At 41.3% G+C, this 27993-nt stretch overlaps 1 protein-coding gene across 7 annotated transcripts in view; it reads left to right on the top strand.

Annotated features, from left to right (window-relative positions):
* The window catches only part of fhod3b (formin homology 2 domain containing 3b), a 118129-nt gene that overhangs the window by 67975 nt on the left and 22161 nt on the right, over positions 1 to 27993 (top strand). For all 7 annotated transcript variants that reach the window (XM_047810736.1, XM_047810734.1, XM_047810735.1 and 4 more), the window contains exons 4-10: positions 4655 to 4722; positions 7774 to 7879; positions 23104 to 23198; positions 25908 to 26019; positions 26253 to 26347; positions 26433 to 26576; positions 26757 to 26998. In XM_047810736.1, the coding sequence (XP_047666692.1) occupies positions 4655 to 4722; positions 7774 to 7879; positions 23104 to 23198; positions 25908 to 26019; positions 26253 to 26347; positions 26433 to 26576; positions 26757 to 26998 (862 nt within the window). The remainder of the gene's footprint in view (positions 1 to 4654; positions 4723 to 7773; positions 7880 to 23103; positions 23199 to 25907; positions 26020 to 26252; positions 26348 to 26432; positions 26577 to 26756; positions 26999 to 27993) is intronic.

The raw sequence follows: 27993 nt of genomic DNA, 5'->3' as shown, positions 1-27993 counted from the left end.
ACACATACACACACACACACACACACACACACACACACACACACACACACACACACACACATACACACACACACACACACACACACACACACACACACACACACACACACACACACACACACACACACACATACACACATACACACACACACACACACACACACACACACACACACACACACACACACACACACACACACACACACACACACACACACACAGGGTGGTGTTGGATGGTAATACTCAGGCAGATTAACCAGTTGTGTCTCTGTGATGAGCTCAGACATCTCATCTATCCCCCTCTGTGACCACTTGATGGTAATCTGACTCATTCCAAATGCCGCTATAACAGTTTCAAGACATCTGGGATGTAAGGGACATCATTTATGGCATCCATGTTTGAGAAAAAGCGGTACTCTGATTGCGAGCGTCTTCCAGATTCTTTGGTTTCCTCCCACCTCCCAAACACATTTAAGTAGGTGGAATGACTGTGTTAATTTTTATCCCTACTTGTGAATTAGTGTGTACTGGGGTCCTTTAAGCGTATATTCACACTTCACTTCATTTGTTCAGTGGTCTCAGGACTGCCTCCAGAGCTACCACATCTCTGATAAGGATAAAGAAGGGAAGGAATGAATAGATGGATGGATGGATGGATGGATGGATGGATGGATGGATGGATGGATGGATGGATGGATGGATAAAAAACTGGACATATGCAGCAGTGCAGATATGCAGATTGCAAGGAACATTTGTAATAACAGAAAAATATTCTCAATCACTTAAATACCATTTTTCTCCTTGCTATTTCTCTTTTCCATTCTCTTTTCTTTTTCTCTCTCCACATTATGATTATTTGTTCATTGTGGACATGCGGAGAGAGCAAGAGGGCAGTATTGTGTGGCCACTTATCCCTGCCAGCTGGTATGGAACTAATCAGAGCTGAAATAGTTCTCATTAAATATGAGCTGCTTTTTTTCTTGTGACAGGTTTTGTGTGTGTGTGTGTGTGTGTGTGTGTGTGTGTGTGTGTGTGTGTGTGTGTGTGTGTGTGTGTGTGTGTGTGTGTGTGTGTGTGTGTGTGTTTGTGTGTGTGTGTGTGTGTGTGTGTGTGTGTGTGTGTGTGTGTGTGTGTGTGTGTGTGTGTGTGTGTGTGTGTGTGTCAGATTGAACTGTGTAATTGTGCAACAGGTTTATTACAGACATTGGACTTGCTTTCAGCCTGTGTTTCTCAGCATGTGCAAAGAAAGCACACACATACATTTAATACACTTATTCTACAGCCCCTCACCCCCCACCCCCACCCTTACCCTCACCCCCACCCTTACCCTTGGGTAAAAGTAAGATGAGAGGAGTTTCTTGCTGATTGCTTCTTGACTTATGTTTAGATGCTCATGGCACTTGATACAGATGAAAGAGACCAGAAAAGTACAGACTGTAAGAAAGAGCACAATCAGAGATCACACAGAAAAAGATTGACGTGTGTGTGTGTGTGTGTGTGTGTGTGTGTGTGTGTGTGTGTGTGTGTGTGTGTGTGTGTGTGTGTGTGTGTGTGTGTGTGTGTCTTATTCAGGGCAGCACAGTTGGATGTTTCTAAGAGAAAGATTTATGGCAGAAGTCAGATTGTCAAAGATGCCAAAGTTGAAAAAAAAATGAAGGCGAAGGCTTGTTACTATGAAATAAGAACTGAAGTAATAAATTTGCAACATGGGCATAAAATGAAGGCGGAGAGAAAAGAGACAGATGAAGGTTCAGGAGCAGGACGAAAGCGAGAGGTGCTGGGAATGTGGGAATGGAGGCACGCGTCCAGCTGGCCGAGGCTTGCAGTCGCATGATGAGCCAGAGCTGCAGAGCTGGGCTGCTGGCCACAGAGCAGAGCTGCACAGGGATGGAGGGATTGAAGGATGGAGAGATGGGGGGATGGCTGGATTTAATCTCTTCCAGGTCTAAGAAAATGCAGGTCTATTCCAGAGAATTAAGCTTCCATAGCAAGGTATACTGATTCTCCTACATCTAGTGCCATGAGTGTACTGTGGAATCATTCGCTTTTATATGTGAAGCTTTCTTTTATCAGCAGTTTGCTAGGTTGTGATTAGACAGTCATATTTAATGAAGGAATATGTACTGTATTCGTTTATGAACGTTTAAACTTTATCAGTTGAAGTATTTAATTTATTTTATTGGGTTTTATTTTCTCTTTAAAAAAAACACTCTAATGTAATTGTCTTACATAAAAGAATATTTTTCTTTATGAGTTTGAGCATCTGACAGGTGTGACAAAGTCTCTCTCTGTCTCTCTCTCTGTCTCTGTCTCTCTCTCTCTCTCTCTCTCTCTCTCTCTCTCTCTCTCTCTCTCTCTCTCTCTCTCTCTCTCTCTCTCTCATGCTCTCGCTCTCACTCTTTCTCTCATGATTCCAGTCCTAACATAGTGGTTGAAAAGTAAGACTCCTGGCACACACTGCCTTCCTCACAATAGTGTGATTTGCACGTCCTCACAATAGAAACTCACGTCTGAGATAAATCACGCCGACATTCACGCGCTACACGAGAAACAAGGCCAGGAAACATGCATTGGCCAGGACTAAAAACCTGCCTGGAAAAAAAATATTTCTCCCTCCTGTGCCACACACACACACATGTGGCTTAAGAAGCAATACCTCATCTGTTTTTTGAGAGAGAAGATGTGACATTGCACGCTTTGTGTCATGTGTATACTGTATGGCTGTAAGTATTATGTCAGCATCACCACAGAGCTGCTTCCATGCTGCTGTTAGAGCACTGAAAGATTTTAGTATCTGAGATTTGAGACTTGAGGTGCTCTTGAGGTGCTCATTGATCGATGTAAAGCATCACTCTGAAATACCAAACTTACTTGGATGAAAAAATATGCACTACATTTTGAGAGAATTTCGGTATGTCATACAGTTTATTAAACAGCTTACGTGAATTGATCTTATTTTATTTCAACTTTAAAAGGACAGACTGGTCATAGAGCTTGACATGCTTTATGGTAAAGGTTTAACACTAAACACAAAGGTTTAACACTGAATATTAATAATGAATTTACTTTTTTACTCAAAATATATCGCATTAACCATTTGACAGAACTTCTGTCAGTATGTATCAGGTTGTTTTCAGACTGTTTTCTGATCCTGTTGAAAGCAGTAGTCTGGAGTTAACTTCAGCTGAAGCCCGGCACGCTTCAGGTCTGATGTAGACGCTAACTGCAATCAGTGACACAAGCTGAGGAATGCAGTTGGTGTAATTTGTCACGTTACTTCATTTGTTATGGTTATTGATATACTGTATAACCATCCATCATTCGTAGAACAGGAGCATTTAATTAGTGCACTTTGTGGTGTGAGTGTCTGCATTGAGAACCCATTAAGGCTAATTAATCCTTTTGAATATGAGATCTGCTCCACGTTTGCAGGTATTCCTGCACAATGACATGCTACGCAGCCAAACGTGCAGCTAAGGACCAAAAGGAAAGTAATAAAAAGCAGTAAACAGTGAGCCTAGTTCCTCTTATTTGCAGACTCGTGTAGACAAAAGTAACGTATGAAAACGGGATGGACGTTTTATTCGATGTGAAGGCAAAACCTGTGATTATAAGCCACGCCCCCAAACCCCGCCCATACTCTGCCGCTTAGTTTGTAAGTGATATCTCAATAAAAAGGTGTATTGTGATATTCCGTGCTGAATAAAACCAGCTGTTAAGAGATTTAGTCCTTGTATGTTTCTAAAGAACACATCTCACAGGATAAGCTAGACTCTAGGGCCTGTGGTAGCCTAGCGGTTAAGGTGTTGGGCTACCAATCGGAAGGTTGTGAGATCGATCCCAGGTTCACCAAGCTACCACTGCTGGGCCCCTGAGAAAGGCCCTTAACCCTCAATTGCTCAGCTGTATAAAAATGAGAAGTCGCTCTGGATAAGGACGTCTGCCAAATGCTGTAAATGTAAATGACTCAAGCTAGGCTTAAAACTGTAATTTCACTGTGATTAGCTTTAATGTGTTATTTTACAGGCAATTTATTGAAATTAAAAATATAATCGAGAGAGAGAGAGAGAGAGAGAGAGAGAGAGAGAGAGAGAGAGAGATCCTTGCCAAGCTATCTCTTGTAATCAACAGTAAGGTGGTAAATGCTGAGTCAGAAGCACAGCTGGTCTAATGCACTGCACAAACACAAACAAACAGCTGGGATCTCAATCCTGCCACGCTCTGGCAGACTGAAGAACTGCATTTAAAGCATCCTGTGGATTTCAAAAAAAAAAAAAAAAAGAATCCCACAGCCAAATAAGAACAAACCATTAAAGCCGTTTTGATTCCCTTCACACTAGAATTAAACATGTATGATTTTGAGCGGTTACACGCAGATAAAGAACAGAGCTCTGTGTCCCAGCACTGGGATCAGGAACCACAGTTTTATTCGGGATAATCTTGCATAGTGGCAGTTTGCAGTCTAGTTCCAACCAGAACAAGAACAGATCTTTTGTAATGTGAACACATACTGACAGTTTGTCACTGCTGGCAACACATGAGGTTTCGCAGAGCCTACTGGATGTATTGGATTAGACGTGCTGTTCATGAATAGTGTGTAAGAAATTGAGAACAACTGTGTAATCCACTCCCTTTCTCCTTCTCTGTCCTGCAGAGAAACTCTACAACTCGACAGGAAGAGAGCTAAGAAGAGCTCTGTTCTCTCTCAAGCAGATATTTCAGGTAAGCTTCTTTTGTTTTTTTTCTAAAAGTTTCTTACTTCTAGTGAGCAAGTGACTGTAAATGTGGCATAACAAGACCGAATAAAGAAACAAAAAACAATGAATCTGGTATTCTGAATGAGAGGATTGCTGCAAGGTTCGCTTTTTATTTTAGAGCGAAGCATTACTGCCAATCAATATAGTTAATCTGACTGATCAGCTTCATCCTGTGATGAAACACCTCGATCCTGATGGCAGTGGTCTCTTACAGGATGACTCGTTTCCCCTCGCTGTCTGAGGGATCACTGAACTGTTTGATCCAAATGATCGAAATTTTGTCACCTGATCTGAATCCATCTGAACACCTGTGGCAGAGTTTAGACCATCGTGTTAGACAGCGCTCCCTATCACCACCACCATTATATATAATATACTTAGGAAGCACAGTGCTCATGCTCCAGTCAACACTTATCTAAAACAATTTGTGGAGATTTTTCCTTTAGTTAGTCACCTGTATTTATATGGGAAAGTGAGTGACTTGATTGGACGTGCATTAATGTGACATCAACTGACTTCCAGCGAATGTTTAAAAAATGAAAAAGTTAATTAACATTTGTGAATAAATGTCAAGATTTTGTGCAACGCATGCTAGTGTGTGTAGCCTGATGGAGAAGGTGTTAGGGCATGTGATAGCTTCGTGGTTAAGGTGTTTGGATCACTGATTGGAAAGTTATGAGTTTAAATCCCAGGTCTACCAAGCTGCCACTGCTGGGCCCCTGAGCAAGGCCCTTAACCATCATATGCTCAGTTGTATAAAACTGAGATGAAATGTAAGGTGCTCTGGGTGTCTACCAAATGCAGAGCCTTTTATTTTATTTTTATTATTTTGTAGTGTTTATGATTTTTGTGAACTTTTCCCACAGTAATCGGCACATCTGACTGGTTGGAGCATGTAGTAACGTTTGGCTGATCCCAAAACTGATTATTTTTTATTTATTTCCCTGCAGAATTCAGGAAAAGGTGAAAATGTTTTCTTTAGCTTGGCCTAACAGCGGTTAGGGTTAAAGTCAGATTCAGGTATAGGTATACCATCAGTTAGCTACATTAATAAGGATATCACTGGTCCAATGTGTGTGTATGTGTGTGTGTATGTGTGTGTTTATGTATGTGAGTGTTTAAAATCTGGATATCTGGGAGGTTTCAATCACATGGCTGATAACAGGTACAACAGTTTAAAGATTTTTTGTCATCAGCTAGATGCTTGAGAAACACACACACACACACACACACACACACACACACACACACACACACACACACACACACACACACACACATTATTTGAGAAACACCTGAGATGCTTATTTATTTACACACAGGCACAAAATTCTGTATTCTGAGCAGTGTCGTTCACATTAATCCAGCCACATACACAGGAAGTCCCTGTCATTCCAGACTTTTTGGTTACAGAAGTCCAAATGTCGAACCCTCTAATTATTTTTACATCAGTGATTGGGTGCGTCCTTAAAAATGTCAGCAGTGGAGAAATGCTGGATATTGCAACACTTTAGATGCAAAGCAGAGAGACAAGCAGAAAGTGGTGCAATCAAAGGTTTTGCAAAGCATGCCCAGACTACAGGTGTGTGTGTGTGTGTGTGTGTGTGTGTGTGTGTGTGTGTGTGTGTGTGTGTGTGTGTGTGTGTGTGTGTGTGTGTGTGTGATTAAAAGCTATTCATTCCCACATATTATACTGCGAGTTTAATGAGCTCTTAGGCCTGGTGAGGGGAGCCGAGCCACACTTAGCAACCAGCAGTTCCCGAGCCCCAAACACACAGGGTTACCATGGTCAGAGGAAATGAAGTGCGGAGTAGAATGTGCACTTTGGACTGTGTTTGAGGATCATATACTATATAGCTAATGAACCACAGTGACTCTCACAACATGCATAAAGCTGCAAATTCCCAAACCCCCAAACAAAGCATGTCATTATCAAAGCCTAGAGAATATTTATAATTAAATTGAATAAAAAAGCTCAGAATAAGTGACTGACTGGTTTGAGTGACTGACTTAAGTATCGAACTAGAAAAAGATTTTGGTAGAAGTGAAAGTCACGTTTTAGAATATTACTCAAGTAAAAGTCTTAAAGTATCTGATATTTACTGTACTTAAGTATCAAAAGTCATTTTCTGATATGTAATGAACTTCAGTATTTGAAGTAAAAGTAAAAAGTAAAATTTCAGTGATTTTCTGTAGGTATAAGAGCAGGGGCGGTTCTAGGGTTTCATCTTTAGGGGTTTTAGCCCTCAGTGAGAATTTAAAACAAGACGAGTTTTATATTATATATTATATGACTACATAGTAAGCCAAAAGTTATGGTATTATTAAATGGCAAAAGTGGAAACCAAAATTTTTTGCATGATGTAATGATGCCAGTCTTGAATCAAATCAGTTCATGTATGTGTGCATTCTCTACAAACAGTGTGTCCAATGAATGCAGTCATTAATAAACAAATATTCACAAGACAAAAAGACCAAATCAATAAATGTTATTTTTATTTAGTATTGAATGGATTGTTTGCATTAATATTTTGTTTGTGCTATCAACTCTGGTAATAAGAATAGTGACATTTCACAACTTTTGATTGCCGTATTTGTGGCTTTCAGCCGAATAAACGCCTCCAGGTCTGACCACGCGTGCACGCTGCGCGTACCTGTGCTTCTCCGTAGCGCGCGCGGACGTGCGTAATGCAATCTAGGAGCAGTGATTCGCCAAACCTCCCTTATTACAGTCACACACATTTCTTCTGATTTTATTTTGTAGTAACGAGTAACGAAGATGCTTAGTGGAAATATAACGGAGTAAAAGTATACATTTTATCTAGGAAATGTAGTGGAGTATAAGTGAAAGTTGACATAAATTTAAATAGCAAAGTAAAGTACAGATACGTGAAATTTCTACTTAAGTACGGTAACTAAGTATTTGTACTCCGTTACATTACAACACTGACAGTGTGTTACAGTGTCTGCTGTTAAAAAGCATTATATACACTGAATTTCTGCTCTGTTCCTGCAGGATGATAAGGACCTGGTGCACGAGTTTGTGGTGGCTGAGGGACTCATATGTCTCGTTAAAGTCGGGGCAGAGGCTGACCAGAACTACCAGAACTACATCCTCAGAGGTACTTTACAAAAAAACTAACAGTAGAGTCGTACTGCACTGGAAATCTCAGGCTTGTTCGTTTATTATTGTTAGCCCTAGTAGGCTCTGAGCTTGGCCTAGATTGTGCCTCACACAAAATGAAGACCAAATGAATGAAGCTTTCCAAATTACATACAGTATAAATATGATACCTAATAATGTGTTTTAATACTCTCACACACCTAGAGTATTTTTCATAATGAATCATTTCTGCTGCTCTCTCATTTAAATCTGTGGAACATTTTGTTATATTTCTATACATAAAATACTGTACCTTTAACTTGACCTTATTGTGGGTTCAAACTTTATTGCTTAAAATCTTAGAATTCCAAAGTTTATATATGTATTTAGTATACATGTTCAACCATTTTGGTATAACTTACAAACAAAGGCTAAGCTATGCACCTTCATCACACACCATCATGTGTTGACCAGCCACATTCTGTAGATTTAGCACAGACGGTTTATTTACTCCTCCTGCATGACTGAGGTAAGGGGTCAGGCATGTAGCAGGAGTTCTGTGTTTGCAGGGTGATTAAAAACCTCCATTACAAGGTGGCATCATTTCAACTGTCACTTACAGAGGCGAGGCCTCACACACTTGAGCGGACAGTAAAAAATACTGAACCCCATTTAAATCAATGCTTCCATCAGAAACAAACTTTTCATTGCTCTTGTAAAATGGAGCCATGTTACACGACAGATTTTTGAAACACATATTTATAGGCAATTTATTATGTGCTGGTTCTCACACACACACACACACACACGCACACACACACACACACACATGGCAGGTATCTTTCATGCCAAGTTTATGTGAACATTGAATGCACATCTTTTTCCAAAACTACTACTACTACCAGCCAAAAATTAGGCCAAATATAGAATATAACACTCGTTAACAGCTTCAAATATGTGTGGGACTTTGACCAATAGGGGGGCTTAGTGGTCAGCACGTTTGCCTCACACCTCCAGGGTTGGGGGTTCGATTCCTGCCTCCGCCTCGTGTGTGTGGAGTTTGCATGTTCTCCCCGTGCTTTGGGAGTTTCCTCCGGGTACTCCGGTTTCCTCCCCCGGTCCAAAGACATGCATGGTAGGTTGATTGGCATCTCTGCAAAATTGTCCGTAGTGTGTGAGTGTGTGATTGAATGAGAGTGTGTGTGTGTGTGCCCTGCGATGGTTTGGCACAGGCACAGGCTCCCCGTGACCTGAGAAGTTCAGATAAAGTGATAGAAAATGAATGAATGACTTTGACCAATATCCAGGTGCACACTGAATATAAAAATATTGATTCATAAATAAAGAAAATTACATTTCAGTCTGTTTGCATTTGAATAACATTGCACTGTCCTGTAATTACTGAAATCTTTAAATTGCTTTTGATAAGCTCTGATTAAATGCAGTTTGTAGACGGGTGTAGAAGTGAGGCACATTGGACAATTGTAACATTTATCATTAAAAGTCATCCAGTTACTGAAGAAATAATGAGCCGTGTGAATAAATGTTTTGATAGATATTAAAGGCAAGTTCTATCCTTTCGCAATTAAAAAGACAAGCAAAGCTTGTGAGCTCCTCAAATGCTTTAAAGTCCTGCTCAATGTGGCTGTCATCTTCCAGGTGCTGGGTGTGTGTACTGTAAGTGGAGCTGGTGGCCACTGACCACGGCATGTTTATGTGCAATCAGTGTGCACTAGTTATAGGTTTGACTGACATACACTCCAGGTTGATTAGGCCTTCAACCACTAAATCTAACAGAGGAGAGGAATGAAGATAAACCAGACGTAACCACAGGATGATTAGTCTGCACTTCAGTGTGATTCAGGGCACTGCTTAAACACATCCTGTCTGGATTTAACCACTCGTTTACCCGATGGTCTTAATTTCCTCCGAGCTCGAATAACAAATACTAATATGTTTCTGATATGGAATAAGTTATGCGTATGTTATGGCTGAATTATAAAGAAGAATTTCATGAATGCTGTGATGGGTTGGTCCAAGGTGTCCCCCGCCTTGTTCCCCAGGGCTGCTGGGGAAAAACTCCAGGTTCCCTGTGACCAGAAATGGCTGGATGGCTGAATGGATAGATAAAACTGCATCAAGCTGATTCAAAATAATGGAAGGAAAAAACATGTAAATAAAACTTTTGCATAAAATCTTAAAGAGACTTCTTAGAAATGTGAAACTGAGCGTCAAGGATAACGTCGATTAAAATGAGCTTCAGGCTTAGTAAATCACACTGCAGGGTTCAATCTATTCCGCTGTTATATTTCACATCTGTGATACTCTAAAATGTTTTTTTAAATAAAAAACACTACACAATCTTTCGTTTGCGCTAGTTTGATTAATGGTCATTCCAGTCAATCAAAATCTACTGATTAGCTGAAAGTTTGCTTGTGTAAATTGATTTTCTTCATCGCTTGCAGACTCGTTTGTTAGTTTGAGCTTGGTGGTTAGATTAGGGCTGCTGATACAGAAACCAGGCTCGCCACTACTTAAGCTTCTCATGACCAGCTAATGAATAAAGCACAACATAGATCAATTTCTGTTCCATGTGCATTTCAAGCTTTTTAAGATTTCACACGCACACACACGCACACATTTACATATATACAGTACAAATGAATACAGACATATGTACAGTACCTACTGTATAGGTTTCATCTGAGAACTTACGTACAACACAAACACACACACACACACACACACATACACACACACACACACACACACACACAAACTACAAACTACTGTACATACACATGAGGAGCTTGAGATTTACAACTGACCTTATCCTCCACAAAACAGAACGTCAAAAGATACACAAAACCCCACATCCCGTCTCACACACTCGCAGAGACCCCACACACTCTCTAGGGAGAATGCTACATGTCATGTTTAGATATGCCTGCTTTACTGCTGGTCTGCTGGAACGGTTTGTGAGTCTGTGGGATCTCGCCTAGTAAAACGAGAAGCCTGAGACCCCAGCGCAGGCCCCCCAGCCAAGCACAACAGACACAGCAGCAGCATCTGATCCACAGGCTGCAGTGGTGATGGGGGGTGGGGGTGTGTGCGATGAGCCCCAGGTGCTGCTTCTATGTCTCCCTCCAATGTACCTCCCTCAGGACACGCTTGCTGGGTTCAGGCCAAAAGACAGCAGAGAGAAGCGAGCGGACGTTCATCATGCAGCACTGCCTGTCTGTGAAAAGGATTGGAAGGAATAGAGGCACACTCAGGAAAAATACATAACAACTTTACCTTTCTCTTGTCAGAGACATCCCAAGAGATTTTTTCAAATTCCGAATCATGCCTGTATAGCTTTAAAATATCACTTTCTCCTTCACTATCCCATGAAGACCGCCTACTTGTTCCTAACGCAGGCAGCCAGGGTCCATAAATTCATTAAGTCACATGCATATTTAACTACTAAACAAACACGGTGTTGATTCACCGTGAAACCTGCCGCTAATCCTATCACCATCATGCTCTGTGGATGGAGATGTTGTCATCTTAGAAAATACCTCTTGCAACAGAAAGAAATATTTCATTAAAGAATAAAGCTGATCACTCAGAAGACCCACAGAGCCTTTAATTTGTCACCCATCTCATTAGCATGAATATCTAGGATCCTTAATTATTCATATTCTTTAATGTAAACACACTGAATAGTCAAGTATCTACAAATTATTTGTATTGTAGAACCACCATCAAGCTGTAGTAAAACAAGCACTAATTTGCATACGTGTGAGTCCTCGTGGTTGTCATGGCATTAATATAATGGATAAAGTATTTGATTTATTACTGTAAATGTTTGCTGTCACTATAGAGATGTGTTGGAATGATGTTTGGGTGTTCAGTGTAAAGCCTGGCTGATAAAGCCCACGCTGGTCTTCCCTCATTCAGCCTGTTCTGTGGCTAAACCACCAGGCTATTGTAGTGATGGAAGTGTGTGGTTGGCAGGAAAAAGTGCATAGTATTTATTTTGCGTTCTGATTAAGTATCTTTCTCACAGATGCTGTAGTACATCTCATCCTTACCAATGCCCTGCTCAAATTCTATAGGTTTCATCTGAGGGCTTCACTTACGTACAACACATACACGTACATAAACCCACGTGCACACACAAACACGTGTACACACAAACACATACACAAACAGAAACACACGTACACAAACGCATGCGCACGCACAAGTCTGCACACACAAACTTATACACATAGACAAACACACACAAACACATGCACACACAACAGCGAGCACACATGCACATACACAAACACACGTACATAAACACACGTACACACATATATGTGTGCACACACAAACACATGGACATACAAGCGTGCACACACAAACAGATACACAAACACACACACAAACGCATGCTCACGCACAAGCGTGCACACACATACACATAGACAAACACACACACAAACACATGCACACACACAAACTCATACACATAGACAAACACACACACAAACACTTGCACACACACACAAGCGAGCACACACAAACACATGCACATACAAGCGTGCACACACAAACACATACACAATCACACGCACACAAACGCATGCTCACGCACAAGTGTGCACACACAAACTTATACACATAGACAAACACACACAAACACATGCTCACACACAAACTTATACACATAGACAAACACACACAAACACATGCTCACACACAAACTCATACACATAGACAAACACACACAAACACATGCACACACACACAAGCGAGCACACACAAACACATGCACATACACAAACGCACACATGAGCATACACACAAACACATGCACCCACAAATGTACACACAAACACATAGACAAACAAACACAAACACATGCACACACACAAGCGTACACACACACACACACACAAGCACATGCACATAGACAAATACAAACAAACACATGCACACACACACAAACACCTGCGCACATACACCAACACACACACAAACAGAGCGAGCACACACAAAAAGGTTTAACAATTGTTTATATCCTTCTGCAGCTCATGACTGTTTGCTCTGTAAGTATGAGGGTTGCTCAGTTTTCCCATTCAGCGCATGACTTTCCTCTATAAGCTCATTACAGGTACTGGGTCTTCCGTCAGCAACTGAATCTCCACATGAGAAGAGAAGCACTTCAACTCAATTGGAGCCTATGTGAAATAGTTACCAAGATAAGTAGGGAGAGCCTGAGGCCTGAGCTGAAGACAAATCTGCATGTGAATCTGCTTCCTACAAAGAGTCCAAATGCTAATGACTCAGCAGTACCATTGTGTATTTGTTTTTACAAGAGCGCTAGTCCCTTGTTTTGGCAATACGTTCAAAGATTCCCTTCAACTCTCTCTAGGCTTTGAAATAAAACACTGTATCACATGAGAACGTCTCCTATTGCAGAGAGTCTTTCAAACTCATTAGCTCAACACTGTCCCTTAACTGTACTAAAGTGTGTCCAGTGCTGGGAAACAGCGCTGCTCTGACTAGCACTACACAGTGAGGGGAGGTCAGGGCCACGGGAGGATATGATGGAGTGAGAGAAGGAGAGTAAGAGAAGGACGAGTCCTTGGCCTATTTCTGGCTGTCTCTGACATGGTGTGAGATCCATAAAGCTGCACTTAGTTCATTCAGCTTTCCTCCAGCCGCCTGTTCTGTATCACAGAGTGTCTGCTGGCACAAACCCACATACAGCTACATGCTTAGTGCCAAAATATTCAGTTTGTGCCAGTGCCAGTGTGCAGTGTCTCAGGGCTTTGAGGTGGATTTTTGGATTTTAGGCCATAAGCCTATTGGAAAAAAATTCTGCTCCAAAATAAATAAATAAATAAATAAATAAATAATCATGCTTTTTTTTATGTAGACTACAGTATTGTTTCGGTTGTTAAGACTTTTTCTAGTTTTTTCAGAAAGATTTTCTGGGTTTCTTCTCCTGTCTGTGCTCCTTTTGTGTTCGTGTTGTCCTTGAGGTTGTAGAAATTCCACTACTTCTCTCTTCTCCCAGTGCACAGAGACTCTTAAGTGAAAGGCCAGGCATTGTTTGGTTAGCAGTAGCGCTGGTGATTCTGTTTGACAAACGTACGTGTGTGTATGGGACAAGACAGAGCTGTGCTGAAGATAAATGACATTTTTATACAGCCAGCGACTCCTTTGAACTTTCTCCTAATCTCTGTTGTTGGATTGAGAGGTGCTTTTTTCCCCCCCTCATGAAGTACACCAGGCACTGTAGTCTGCTCCAGGAGGGAATCCGCAATGTCCTGCTGTGTTAACAGAATTCGACACCACAAACACATAATAAGCTCATTGGGGATAGTGAGTGCTGGCTACAGTTACCCGCCTACAGCCTTCAACGTCTTTTGTGGTCATACATCCTTTTTTTTTTTTTTTTTTTGTCTTTTGAGCCTTTCTTCCTCGGCTCGTCTTAAGGCACGATAATAAAAAATGGCTTATGGTGAATGGAGGCGTGATTTCTCCTGAATTTCTATGTGGACACTATTATTTCACACGATATTACTTTCACACCATGATTCCTAACCTTGCCCTGTTTGAAACTGACATACTCTTTCCTTGGAGGGATTACCTCACTGAGGCAGCACGTACTCGGCAGGCGTCCTCAGAGCAGCAGGGCAGGGCTTCCCTCCTTGAAGGCCAAGACAGAGACGAAACAGGACCTGCCGGGCCTTCACCCAAACACAGCAGAGCACAGCAAGCCCTCAGCAAACCACAACACACGTGGCCAACGCAGTCGGCTACATCAAGGTTAAAAACACATTCCACACTCTCGTTAGAGCGGTCAACAAAGCGTCCGCCCAAAGAGTTTAAAAAGTCTGGACTTGTTTCCCCTTTAAAGTGTTCTCTCAGACTCTGCAGCATGCATCTTAGTCATCACTGGTGATTGAACTAAAGGAAAATGGCCGAGGCAGCCATAAGTTACAAAGGATTTTCTTTGCTATGTTTATTGTTTAAAATGATCAGTGAGGTTCATTCCACTTGCAAACGTTTACCAGAAGTATGTTCTATTTTTACCATTAGACTTAATTGCGTGCAACTCCTTGCCAAAAGCAAGAGACCTTAAAACAAAAACACTTGTACCATCAGTGCAAATAACACAATCCTTTTCTCTTATCCTTTTGTTTTCTTTCAGCAAGAGTTTCTCCTAATGATCTGTTAACCTCCAAAGCCATTAGCTTCCTGGTTTGATTAAAGAGAGCGTGATGATTGAAACCATACATCGGAAGTAGGCAGAGCCGTAACGTTATCTGCGACATGGCCCGCGTGCGGCTTCGGGGCCACTGGAAAAATATGTTAGCGTTTGTTTGACCATTTTGTGGCTCTGGATATGTTTGTGTGAGAAGTCGCTGAGGGTAGTGTCTGATTCTTTTGAGATCACTAGAGCAGCTGACTGTGGTTCAGGACCACCTGGCTGACCTACATTCATACACACACACACACACACACACACACACACACACAGAGGAAATATTCTTACTGTAATCTCAATATTCTCACTGTAATCCCCACACACATATATATTCTGCCTAGCTCTTATGCACTGTATCCGTTTACACTTTTGCAGTGTTCAAGAGGATTGTTTGTCTCAGCTGTGCGAGTTGACATATGCTGCTTTCCAGTGATTAATTATGAGCACAGATGTACAGTATTTCTTTCTCTGCGGCTGCTCGTTGACTTTTACAGACAGACCACATATTTTTTCCACATGCTACTCCTGATCTTAGCTGAAATCTCTGGTGTGACAAGATAATAGGTGCGAAAACATGACACACATTCGGTTCATACATAACTAGTAGTACAGCGCACACAATTCAACACTGAATCTTTATCAGCTGTGGTGCAGTTATTATTCCCTCCCTCTCTCTCTCTTTCTCTCTCTCTCTCTCTCTCTCTCTCTCTCTCTCTCTCTCTCTCTCTCTCTCTTTCTCTGAAGTTCCTGAGAAACTGGAAAGTGTCCCAAAGTGTCCCAGGGCAGCAAAATCTCTGTATCAGTGCTCCCAGAACTCTTTATCCTCTTGGCACTGCGTCTTTCAATTGGTTATTTTCCATTACATTTACTAAAAGGTGTGGTGGAAGAGCAAACAGTTTTATCTCTTCACAACAAGCAGAAATGCATTACGGTTTAGATTTAGACATGATTCATGGTCGATCTCGCAAGTGTAAATTTGTCCAGCGACATTCCACTGATTACGACTTCCATTTGCATTTCGTTGATCACGCTCTCTGTGCCATTTGTTATTGAGCCACATGGGCTAGATGTATAAACCGTGTTGTGTGATGACTTCTAGTCAGCAGCAGCTCATAGAACAAGGCACCTGGCTCACAAAGCCTGTGTGAAAGCGAAAGTAAAGTGTACACCCACATCGGTACATGCACATGCCGTTGGCCTACCACAAGACCTCCCAAGGAAGGCAGCACACCATATGGATGATATATGGAAGCATTTTGCTATGGTTATATATCAGTTTGTCAAGACAAAATGTGTGAAATGATACATGCTAGTTCAAATATTCAGAGACGCAAAGGCTTTCTTAGATTTATTTGGGTAATTGTCAGGTGCAGACAGTTTGGCAAGGGGATTCTGGTTGTTTCCCAGTGCCTTTTGTATGCCTCCCTTTGGTTTTCAAATCTTTGTGCAAACACAGCAGTTCTTTAGTACTCTTCAGCTGTTTCTTCATCTCCGCCCACTTCTCTCATGTCTAGGTTTAATGTTCAGCTGATATATTCTCCCTTGAAAATCATTCAGTCGGTAATTTTGGATGTAATCATTTGGAGCGTCTAGGAAGCTTGTGTGTTTGACCTCAAATTTTGGTACAGAGAAAGCCTGAACATGTGAGACTACCAAAGACGAAGCTGAACAAAGCATCCGTAAGGAAGCCTAAGCCGTAGATATTCGTTTGTTGTGTGGAATAATCCAGGACATGGAATTAAAGTAAATTTATGGAGGCAGGTCATCCGAGTGGAGCATGTTAACGCAGAGTCGTATAGGTAATGACTAATAGTTGCTATGAGCCTTGACTGAGTATGATTTTGACATATGGCAGGTCATTGCAAAAACAGCACGAGTGTCCTCTGTAGTGCCATAACGATTCACCACGGTTCATCCTTCAACGTTTTTTATGGTCATGAGTTATTTTTGCTATGCTCTCTGAGCTCTATGTGTTTTTGTACAAGGGCAGGTGAGAATGTTGAAGTGTAGAGCCTCAAAAAAAACATTGCTCATTTTCCAAGTTTCCAATGAGTTCAGTTTTCAATAGAAGATGACATGATGTAAGAGAAATAAAAAATGACATGGAAAATGATTGGGGTGCATGTAAGCTTAGTGGTAAGTATGTTCGCCTCGCACCTCCAGGGTTAGGGGTTCGATTATCGTATGTTTGTAGGGTTTCTATGTTCTTCCTATGTTTTGAGGATTTCTTCCAGGTACTCCAGTTCCCTTTCTCAGGCCAAAGACATGTGTTGTAGTGGAGTGAGAATGTGTGTGTGAATGTTTTCACCCTGTCGGATGGGCTAGGCTCCAGTGTGGACCCTGTGACCCTGTGTAGGATAAGTGGGACAGAAAATGGATGGATGGATGCATGGACGGAAGGTGGGACGGATGGACGGATAAAAAATGACTGTGAACTCATAGAATGCTCAGATATCCATCTACACATAAACATCATTTATAGCTGAAACCACAGAACTATATCCACTACATTGTTCTGTTAAAACATGGATTCGGACTGAGACTACATCAGGGCTGGGATAGGTCATCTCAGTAGCTGCAGCCATTTGCTAGCATTGCACATTTTGGCTGTGATTATGCATCATTATACTTTGCTTATTTGAAATGAAATACTTCCAGGCTCTTAAGTCTCTCAAATCAACAGAGTGCTAGTTAAAGTAGCATGTCTGATTGGACGCCAGTCAGACGCAGCCTGGGTGGTGATGTGGTGAGAGCGATTAGAACGGGGACTTCTTGCTGATAGACAAATGATGATCTCCTGCTGAGTATACATTGTTCAAGCCCAATGCAAATAACATTTTAATTAGACTGTAATTGTAAAAAAAAAAAAAAAAAAAAAAGACAGTGGAACGAGAAGCCGTATCGAATCTCAAATCTAGATCGGTTGAGACAGGGAGAAAGGATTGAGCCGAGTTTACGGGAAAAGCTTATCAAATATTTAGAACACTCTTAAAGTCTACTTACAGAGGATGTCATATACAGTATTTATGCTTCTGATGGAGCGGTATTTATAATAAACTGCCCAGAATACTTTCTGTAATGTGAAAACATTTTTTTTTTTGAACCGAGTGGATGAAAAGCTAGCTGTGGTAGAGAAGATTGTTGGTCCATTGCCTTGAAATCCCTATGAAAAGAAATGTAGCACGCTCATAAGAGCATGCGCACCAAGCTTGGCTGACCCAGTTTTGAGGAAAATTCGAAATAAAAATGAAACACGTGTGGGAAAGCAGAGAAAATAATACAGCAGAGTGAATCATGCAAGAAGGGACCTAGAGGGAAAAAACTGCTGTTATTTTGGCTGTGTGCTAGTTGAATGGGAGTGAACTGCAGTATTGAGTCTGCGTGATCTCTCTTCTGGGGTTTCCGTCATGTTTCGAGGCCGATGAGTGGGTTCATTCCTTCGGCCGGCTGTGGTGAGGGTCTCGTTGTGCATTCCTGCTGCCGTGACTGAGTGATTGCTGTGGTTAGGTGGAGGGAGAGGTCTCTAGACCAGCCTTCCCACAATCCTTTGCCAGCCTTTCCGTTTGGCTCCACAGGACAGCCGCAGCGCCGGTTCACACGGTCTACAGTCGCCCCGTCCGAGGTCTTTGTGCACATTGTAGAGAAATGCAAACATCCGTGCCAAAAGCTGGAGAAGCAGAAAAGCAAGCCGTTTACACAGTGCGAGAGCGAGTGCTGCGTGCCAGGCAGCTTATTAAACACTTACAGTCTCTCTAGGAGGGGCAAAAGATGTTTCTCTTTCGTTTTTTCTGCATCCGTTTTTCTTTCCTATACAAGCCAGCATGTTTTGAGAGTGGATGCTGGCCTGCCAATGCCTCATTACTCTTTCTGTGCAGAGAGTGTTCGAGGCAGGAGAACGGCCTAGTGAGCTTGTTATTGCTGTGCCATTTGTAAGATAATGCTCAAAAACCATTTGTTTCTACTCCATTAACCTAAAACGTGTGTAACTACGAGAACCTAATAAAAAATAATAAAGAAAATGTATTTTCTGACCAGATGCACAAGGTTTTTATCAACCAAGGTCAGATTTAGATTTGATAGGTAAATACATGAAAGAAGAAAAATAAAACTCGGAAATGAAGGATTATACTATAGGATAGCGGTGGCACAGTACGATGCTAAGCTTGGGTTCCTGTCGGTGTGAGGTGTTGCCTGTTCTATCTATGCCCATGCAGGTTTTGTTTTGGTTCTCTGGCTTCTTCCTATTCCCAAAAACCTGTATGTCTGTAGGTGAATTGGTTGTAGGGGTGAACGTGTTAGTCCCCTGTAATAGATCCTGGTAAAGATTTATCCTCAGGGTAAAGATTTATCCTCATTTAGATGAAGTGGTTAAAATGAATGAATAAATTAATGAATTAATGAATGAGATTTGTAGGAAAATTGTCCGGTGTTATATTGTGAGAATCTTTCTTTGCAGACTTTAGCTTTTTTTTAAATGGTTATGTGTCTCCTGTTTGCTTTTTATATAAATTCTTCTTTCTTCTAACACATTAATATACTAACAGAATAAAATACTAAAATAAACATGTAGGACAAAATGGATATAAAGCATGTAGGGTGTCTAAGACCTTTGCGCAATACAGTAGGGGTGTATGAGTAGAATAATATAGTCATTTTAGCATGGAGTTGCCCAGTCAACCTCAAATCCCAATTCCCAGATTGCGTGTTGGCTTAGCTGCCGGCTGAGAGAGCAGAGCTCCATCAGTAGGAGGAGTTGACTTAGCAGCGATTACTCAAGCTGTGCTCTTTAATAACCCATCAGTTTCTTCTCACTCACACACATTCCTTCTCTCACTCTACCATACACCCCTCAGACAGGGCCACAGGTGCAGCGTCAGTCCCGCCACAATGACCTGTCAGATGCTGACGGCTGATGTGAAAAGAGCCGTGTTTGGAGTTAAAGAGGAGTCAAGTGAGGTATACAGTAATGGCTGTTGTCACTGACTGTTTGATGAGATGTGGGATGAGGGAGGGAGGCTTCGGAGAACGTACAGGTGTTTCAACCAAGAGCAGACTATATGTCCAATTCCGTCAGTACGTCATTAGTACTAACAAACGTTTTCTTTTCTTCTTCTTTTTTTAAGTTAAGTTTTTTATTTATTTTCCTGCTCTTTATACATCAGCGTCAGTTTCGATTCCTGGCATTCCTGGCATGGTGGAAATAAAATGAAATGAAATACAAATAAAATAAAATAAATAACAATTTCTAATTGCTTCCATTTACTGACATGTTTTCAGAAGTTGGAAGGAAACCATAGAACCCACAGGAAAACCCATGTGGACATGTTGAGAGCATGTGAAACCCCGAGTAACCTGAGCTCAGGATCAAACTGAGGTCCATGGAACAGTGTGGCAGTAATGTGTGTAATGTAACTACTGTTCCTACTGCATGAAGGAAGTTTGGTTTAATAAACAAATACCAGTAATACAACTCAAACAGACCCCAAAAGGAAAGTCAAACTAGACTAAGAAACATTCCTGATTTATCAGGTACCTTATTTCATGTTTTATTTCTTTGTTATTTAGTCTTTGTGTCTAGCCAAAACAGAACAAGACAAAGTGTCTCCCACTCGACTGTGTTTCAGGACTAAAAAACGCTCCAAACTGATTTGCTACTTTAAAAAAAATGAGCATCCAGCTCTGTGACCTGAGATATACCCATGGGTGCTGTGGAGCGTTAACTGAGCTCTAGAGCTCCGTTAGGGAGGCTTGTGGAGTGTGTGAGTAACGGCTCATTACATTACTCACCTGTCAGGAGTGAGGGGTGGACTTACAGGAGCATCGTTCACACGCCGCTGTGTTAATCTCTGCTTTACTGTGGTTTGTTTCCACAGCATTATAACACTGTGTGAGTGTGTGTTAGTGTGTGTGTGTTAGTGTGTGTGTGTGAGTGAGTGAGTGAGTGAGTGACTGATAGAGACAGACTGTCTGCTCATCTGTCATTGTACTTTGGCAGTTTTGCAATGCTTCATATGTACATCATGGGTGGAAGACTGTGTGGAATGCTGTCGTCAAGGTTTTGAGTAATTAGCCTTGATTGATAAAAGATGAAGAGTCACCCCACAGCCAGTGCGCACACACACACACACACACACACACACACACACACACACACACACACACACACAGAGAGAGAGAGAGAGAGAGAGCTGCACCTGGGAATCTTGGCGTGTGTACAGTGCATTCATAACTCCTTGTTCCCCCATGCTGAGGAGAGAAGGACAGAATGGGATGAGGGGAACAGTGAAAGACAGCAAGGAGCCTTACATTGGCTTTAACCCTAGTCATCTTTCTCTCTCTCTCTCTCTCTCTCTCTCTCTCTCTCTCTCTCTCTCTCTCTCTTTCTTCCTCTCTCTTTCCTTCCCTCTCCGCTGCATGGGAACCTGGCACCCAGCTCCACAACCGGCCCTGCTCCAGATAAAAGGGATTGTTTCAGGTAAAAACTGAAAGTGGAGTCATGGCGAGTGCCAGCAGGCGATAAAGGAGCAGTGTGCAGACAGAGCTGGGTGTTTTAGAGCCTTGCTAAATGGGTTTTAGTGTCATTCCTGGGTCAGGAGATATTAATGATTTTTCCAGTTATCCTCAAGGCTACCTCGTCAAAACAGCTATTAATATTTCAGGTAGTTGGATTACTGTTGTGACCGTTTCAGTTCAGCCCTTATCATTTCAAAACATCTGCTTAGTCTATGAAACAGCACATACACACACATCTCGGAGAAACAGTCGCAAAGATGTGTGTTAGCTGTCATATTATTGACCTCACAGCTGAATTTGGGGCTAAAACTTCATGCTGAAGTCATTGTCTGTCTCTAGGTAGCTATTACTATAGTCTGTATGCATTCAGTAAGCCTTTAGGCATGTTCTTTATCAAACACTCGTATTGTGTGAGCTTCGTCCAGAGCTCGTCTTTCTTGTAGATGTCAAGCAGAGTGGAAGAACATGCCCACCCTAAGCTCACGCTGTCTGAATGCTAGTGATTTTAAGATGATTAATTTACTGGATACAAGCCTCAATTGCCCCCGGAATTTCAAGACAGAGTACAGATCTAAACAGCTTGCATTACTGTGACTATAAATTTGACTAACTTTGTCTCATTAGCAATATAGTGTATGTAATATATATATATATATATATACATATATATATATATATATATATATATATATATATATATATATATATATATATAATGTAATATACTTACAATGAAATACTGTTATTTTCTTTTTTTATTTGAAATAAAGGTGGTGTGGGGGATTTGTACAGTGGGCAAGGATCTTATTTTCATTCTCCAGACAGAAATTCCAGTGTTGTGTGTTGACCTTGAAGCGTTCTTTGCCTCCATCAGGTTTTTATTTCGCCTCTGTCCATGGCTGTCAAACGGAAGCAGTGTGTTTTAGAGGCTCCCTCCTGTGCTCCCTAAGTTCTTGTTATGACCCACTTTATGTGTCCTGTTACAAATGGCAGTCACATTTTACGCCCCAGTGCTCTGGCCTGCTCAAATATTTTTCCGCCTGTCCGGCTCAGGCCTAAGGAGCAGGGTTTGGTCCCAGTTCTCTGAAGACGTGTACAAATGTGCGTAGGTTGTAGCATTGCAGACTGCTTCATGAGTCTGAGCAGAGCTTTGGTTTGTGTGTGTGTGTGTGTGTGTGTGTGTGTGTGTGGTGTGTGTGTGTGTGTGTGTGTGTACTGAGTAGGGGCATGCAGCAGCTGGCTCTAATTCTTATGCCATTCTTTGATCTTATTGTAACAAAACTGTATGAACATTCTCTAGTTTCCTTCTGTGTGTTGTGAATATGGGCAGAGGATTCGTTCTATATTTTACACACATGCAGTCTCAGTCATTTAATGCTTGAGTCTTAACTCTCTCTCTCTCTCTCTCTCTCTCTCTCTCTCTCTCTCTCTCTCTCTCTCTCTCTCTCTCTCTCTCCCTCTCCCTCTCCCCCCTTTAGCTCTTGGGCAGATCATGCTCTATGTGGATGGGATGAATGGCCTGATAGGACACAATGAAACAGTACAGTGGCTCTACACATTGATTGGATCAAAGGTAAATAGATCACCTTTTTCTTGAAAGGTGTATAAATCCTTTATATCTGTTACACTGGACACTGTGTGTGGAATTGTACAGTTCTTATTTACATTAATTGCCTTTTTGCAGGCGCTCTTTTCCAGAGCAACATAAATTTGAATCTCATTTTATACAATTGATGGTTAAGGGCCTCGCTCAAGGGCCCAGAAGTGGGAGCTTGGTGGACCTGGGTTTCAAACTCAGAGCTTCTTCATTAGTCCAACACTCTTTAACCACTAAGCTACCACATCCACTCATCCACTTACATTACTACTTTTACTTTTGTCCAGCTATATAGTGGTTAAATTCTCTTTTGAATATTTTTATTATATGGCCTAAAGTATGAAGACACCTGACCATCACAGCCATTTGTGGTTCTTTTTTAAACTGTTATCATAAAGTTGGAAATACACAATTGTAAAAGATGTCTGTATGAAGAATTACGAAAACTAAGAGGACTAACTTGTTTCAGCATGACAATGCCCCCGTGCACAAAGTGAGCTCCATGAATATATAATGCTGACTTTGGAGTGGAACAAGGTGAGTAACCTGTACAGAGCCCTGACCTTAACCTCACTGAACTTCTTTAGGATGGGCTGGAATACCGACAGTGCCTCCTCACCCAACACCTCACTATTTCTCTAAATCCATCTCTAAATCTAGATCTTCATCATGTAGTCTAAAATCTTCCCAGTAGCCTGGAGGTTATTAACAGCCAAAGACTGAATCTGGAACGGGATGGTTAAAATGTGATTGATCAGGTGTCTACAGTACAAACTTTTGGCCATACAGTGTATCTAGATGACTTTTTACATCTGTTTTGATACTAATTTGAATTAGATTTTAAGAGAATCTGAATGGAAACACCAGAAATTCCTATGCTACTGTGTTTTTTTTTGTGTGTGTGTGTGTGTGTGTGTGTGTGTGTGTGTGTGTTTTATATAACAAATGATGATTCAACAAGAAAATGTTTCCTGGAACAGTTTGCATTTGCATTCAGCTACTGCGCTTTTGCTTCGATCTTTATGTCATGCCCTTTCTTTTACAGTCTTACAGATTATCTTAACATTTACCAATGGGAGAAAACTAGCTGTAGACTGGGATAAAAAAATAAGTCTAGGCTGTGTGTGTTACTATTAAGTGACTAATCATGAGTAACAGTTCATCTGCCAGAGATGTTTATCCATAATGAGGATATGACACGGACATGTGGACGGATACATATTTTGTGTGTGTGTGTGTGTGTGTGTGTGTGTGTGTGTGTGTGTGTGTGTGTGTGTGTGTGTGTGTGTGTGTGTGTGTGTGTGTGTGTGTGTGTGTGTGTGTGTGGTGTGTGTGTGTGTGTGTGGTGTGTGTGTGTGTGTGTGTGTGTGTGTGTGTGTGTGTGTGTGTGTGTGTGTGTGTGAGAGAGAGAGAGAGAGAGAGAGAGAGAGAGAGAGAGAGAGAGAGAGAGAGACTGCTTTGTTAGCCTGCACATTTCTGCTGAAAAATCCAACTTGCTTAGAGAAGCTATAAGCTGTTACAGCATTAAGCAGAATGAAATACATAGAACTATTACATAGAAATGCAATTTATTTGAACTTTGAAAAGGTATCCCAGGTTTTGGAATGAAGCTTGTTAAATACAGCAGCAAAGAAAAGATTGTGCATGCTGTCTTCTGTAATAGCGAGTAAAACAGTCGCTGTGTGTTAATGAGTAATGTTTTAACCAAGTGTCTGGGTCTCAAAGAAAGCAAGTTTATATCAATATGTAACTGTTTAAACTACAGAATACTGCATTAATGTCGTTTTGGATCTCAACTATGTACAGATATTAACTCTAAGCCAGGTTATAAATGAAGTACAATTAACATTTTCTGCTTGTGTATGATGAATGAGTTCATGTCGCAGTGAACATAGACTTTTGGACCTTCAGCATACTTCCACCTCTAACTGCTATCTTTTTTTTTCATGAGGAGGGCAAAATATGCAGCATGGTTCTAATCAAGACGGAACTGAATTCATATTATTAAACACAGACCCATCTCTCTCTCTCTCGCTCTCTCTCTCTCTCTCTCTCTCTCTCTCTCGCTCTAACATATACATGCATAAGCCTTTTCTTGCATCTCATCTATCTTTCTCACTTTGCTCTTTTTTCTTTGATAGTTTGCACTTTTCCTCTAGAGAATGCTTGTATATTGTTGTTGGACAGTAGCTTCCCTGTGCATTTTTTTAATACAGGGGCTCCGAAGCTGACAGCTTTATAAATTATCCCACTGCTCTTTCTTCTGGCTTTCCCATCATCTCACTGACAGTGCTGTTCCTGCACCACTCATGAAAAAAAAAAAAAAAAAACCATGAAAGTCTCTGGAACAGCAATCACAAAGATTCTGTCGTGGGCATTGAAACAGGAGGCACTCATCTGTTACTCCTGTAGCAGTTCAGTTATCAGGGCCTTCCATGGCAGCTGGGGCAGGAAAGGAATTTTTTAGTTCATCAGGCCTTTGGGCTTTCAGACTCAAATAAATAAGAAATGATGAAAGATTGGACACTGTGCCACTTTTCTGCATCAGCATACAACAGAACTTGTGTGTGAATGAGATTACAGTAAGAATATTTCCTCTGTGTGTGTGTGTGTGTGTGTGTGTGTGTGTGTGTGTGTGTGTGTGTGTGTGTGTGTGTGTGTGTGTGTGTGTGTGTGTGTGTGTAGTTCCGTTTGGTGGTTAAGACTGCTCTGAAGCTCCTGCTAGTGTTTGTGGAATACACAGAAGCCAATGCTGCACTACTCATCCAAGCTGTCAACGCTGTGGACAGTAAACGAGGTAACACACACAAACATACACACATGTCTGAAATACTAAATAATAACTAAAATAAAATAAATGTTTTCGTAAAAGAAAAGGTAAGCAGTTTTATTAGTGCAAAATGTGAATTGTGTGTATTATTAATATTATACAGGCATTTCTGCCAATAATTGTAGGGCTGAATGGTTTCAACACATGCAGTCATCACTGTGTACTTGGCCTTGCCGTGTTTGATGTAAATCTGTCTGCAGGTTGTAAGCCGTGGTCCAACGCCATGGAAATCTTGGACGAGAAGGATGGTGTGGACACTGAGTTGCTGGTCTATGTCATGACCCTCATTAATAAGGTAGGCACAGGAGTTCTGACTGCTCTGAATAAACCGTGCAAAAGACTTACTGTGGAAAACTGAGTTCTTTTATTTATCTTTACAGACACTTGCAGGCCTTCCAGACCAGGACTCATTCTATGACGTGGTAGACTTTCTGGAGGAGCAGGGCATTGAAGCTATCTCCCAGAGGCACCTCAGCAGAAAGGGCACAGACCTGGACCTGCTGGAACAATTCAACATATATGAGGTTAGAGGTTAATTCAACATTTATGAATTATTTATCATCCCTGAGATAAGTGACTCCTTAGTCCAGGTTTAATACATGATACTGTTTATGAGCTTGCAATCACATGATTGTGTGAAAGAGCATGTGGATCATTCTTTCATTTGAAATGGAAGGATTTATTAGGCTCTTTTTATCATTTAGATGACTCTTCGTCATGAGGATGGTGACGATGAGTCGTCACCGCCACCTGTGGGCCGCAAGGACCGACGTCGCGCAAGCTTAGGAGGCACACTTGAAAGACGGGGCCTCGAACGCAGACGCAGCCGAAGACATTCTCTGCAGAACGGCAAAGGCCATGCGTCTGCACCCGCCTCCCCTTGTCATAGCCATAACCCCAACTTCCTACCTTTTAACGGTCAACGGATTGAGGATGTCACTGAGAGGTGAGGGAGTCTTGTATGCATCTACTGACTGGCAGGTTTCATCTCTTCAATATTTATCCCGTGTTATATTCCTACAACTCACTCTCAATTGTGGCATAGTAATAGGAAATGAGAATTATTGTCAAACACACAAATATGGCTCAGGAAGATTCGCTGTAACTAAAGTGGTAAAGATTTAATTACTAACTTCACCTGTGTAGAACGTCTCTCACGGCTTCTTCCCCTGTCTTCTGAGGCCCTTTACAGGGAGACTTTAAGAAAGCACAGAAAAGGCTTCAGCATGTGTTGACTTTATGTAAAGGAAGCACATTTATATTGGGTGTTCATCACTTTAGCTTTGACAAGAGAGTTAGCAAAATCCGGCTAGAAACAGAGAATTTAATAAGACTCCAAGGAAAAGACAAAGTGCTTTTGCTACTGCAGAGTGACGTTCCAATTAATCAAACACACATTAAGGAACTGGTAGGAAACGTGACAAAAAGCAAGCAGGAAGTCTGAAATATGAAGATATGTGCCATGTGTATTTTTTAGCCCTGTGTCTAACTGTCAGCTGGGTTTAGTGCCATAGCTCACTTTTATGGCATTTTTATCGTTGTTGTTGTTGTTTTTTTAATTCTCCACTGATATTACTAATATCCACTGTGCATTTTAAAGTGCAATGGCAGGCTGAAAATCCAGAGTAATCTCCAATACCAGGTATGATGGTGCAATATCAGATTGTAAGAGTAATACGAAGCTCGCGGTGAGTCACAAAGGAGCCACTTTCTCTCCAGACTATTATCATGTAAGGCAGTTGTGGATTTTGGGTCTGGAGTAAGTGGAAGAGTGTGTCCCAATGGTCAAAAAGTACCAGCTGTTAATATAATAACTTGTGATGAACGTTGTTCTCCTGACAATGATCTACAGATCTCAGATCACTGCCTGCCACTCGAGAGAGCAAAACTGGAGTCTGCACACCAGTCATTTTTCTTTTCTTTTTTTTTAATTTGTTTTTA

This window comes from Tachysurus fulvidraco, chromosome 3 (assembly GCF_022655615.1).
Source record: "Tachysurus fulvidraco isolate hzauxx_2018 chromosome 3, HZAU_PFXX_2.0, whole genome shotgun sequence".
NCBI classification, from domain to species: domain Eukaryota; kingdom Metazoa; phylum Chordata; class Actinopteri; order Siluriformes; family Bagridae; genus Tachysurus; species Tachysurus fulvidraco.
This window is presented reverse-complemented; position numbering and strand designations above follow the sequence as displayed.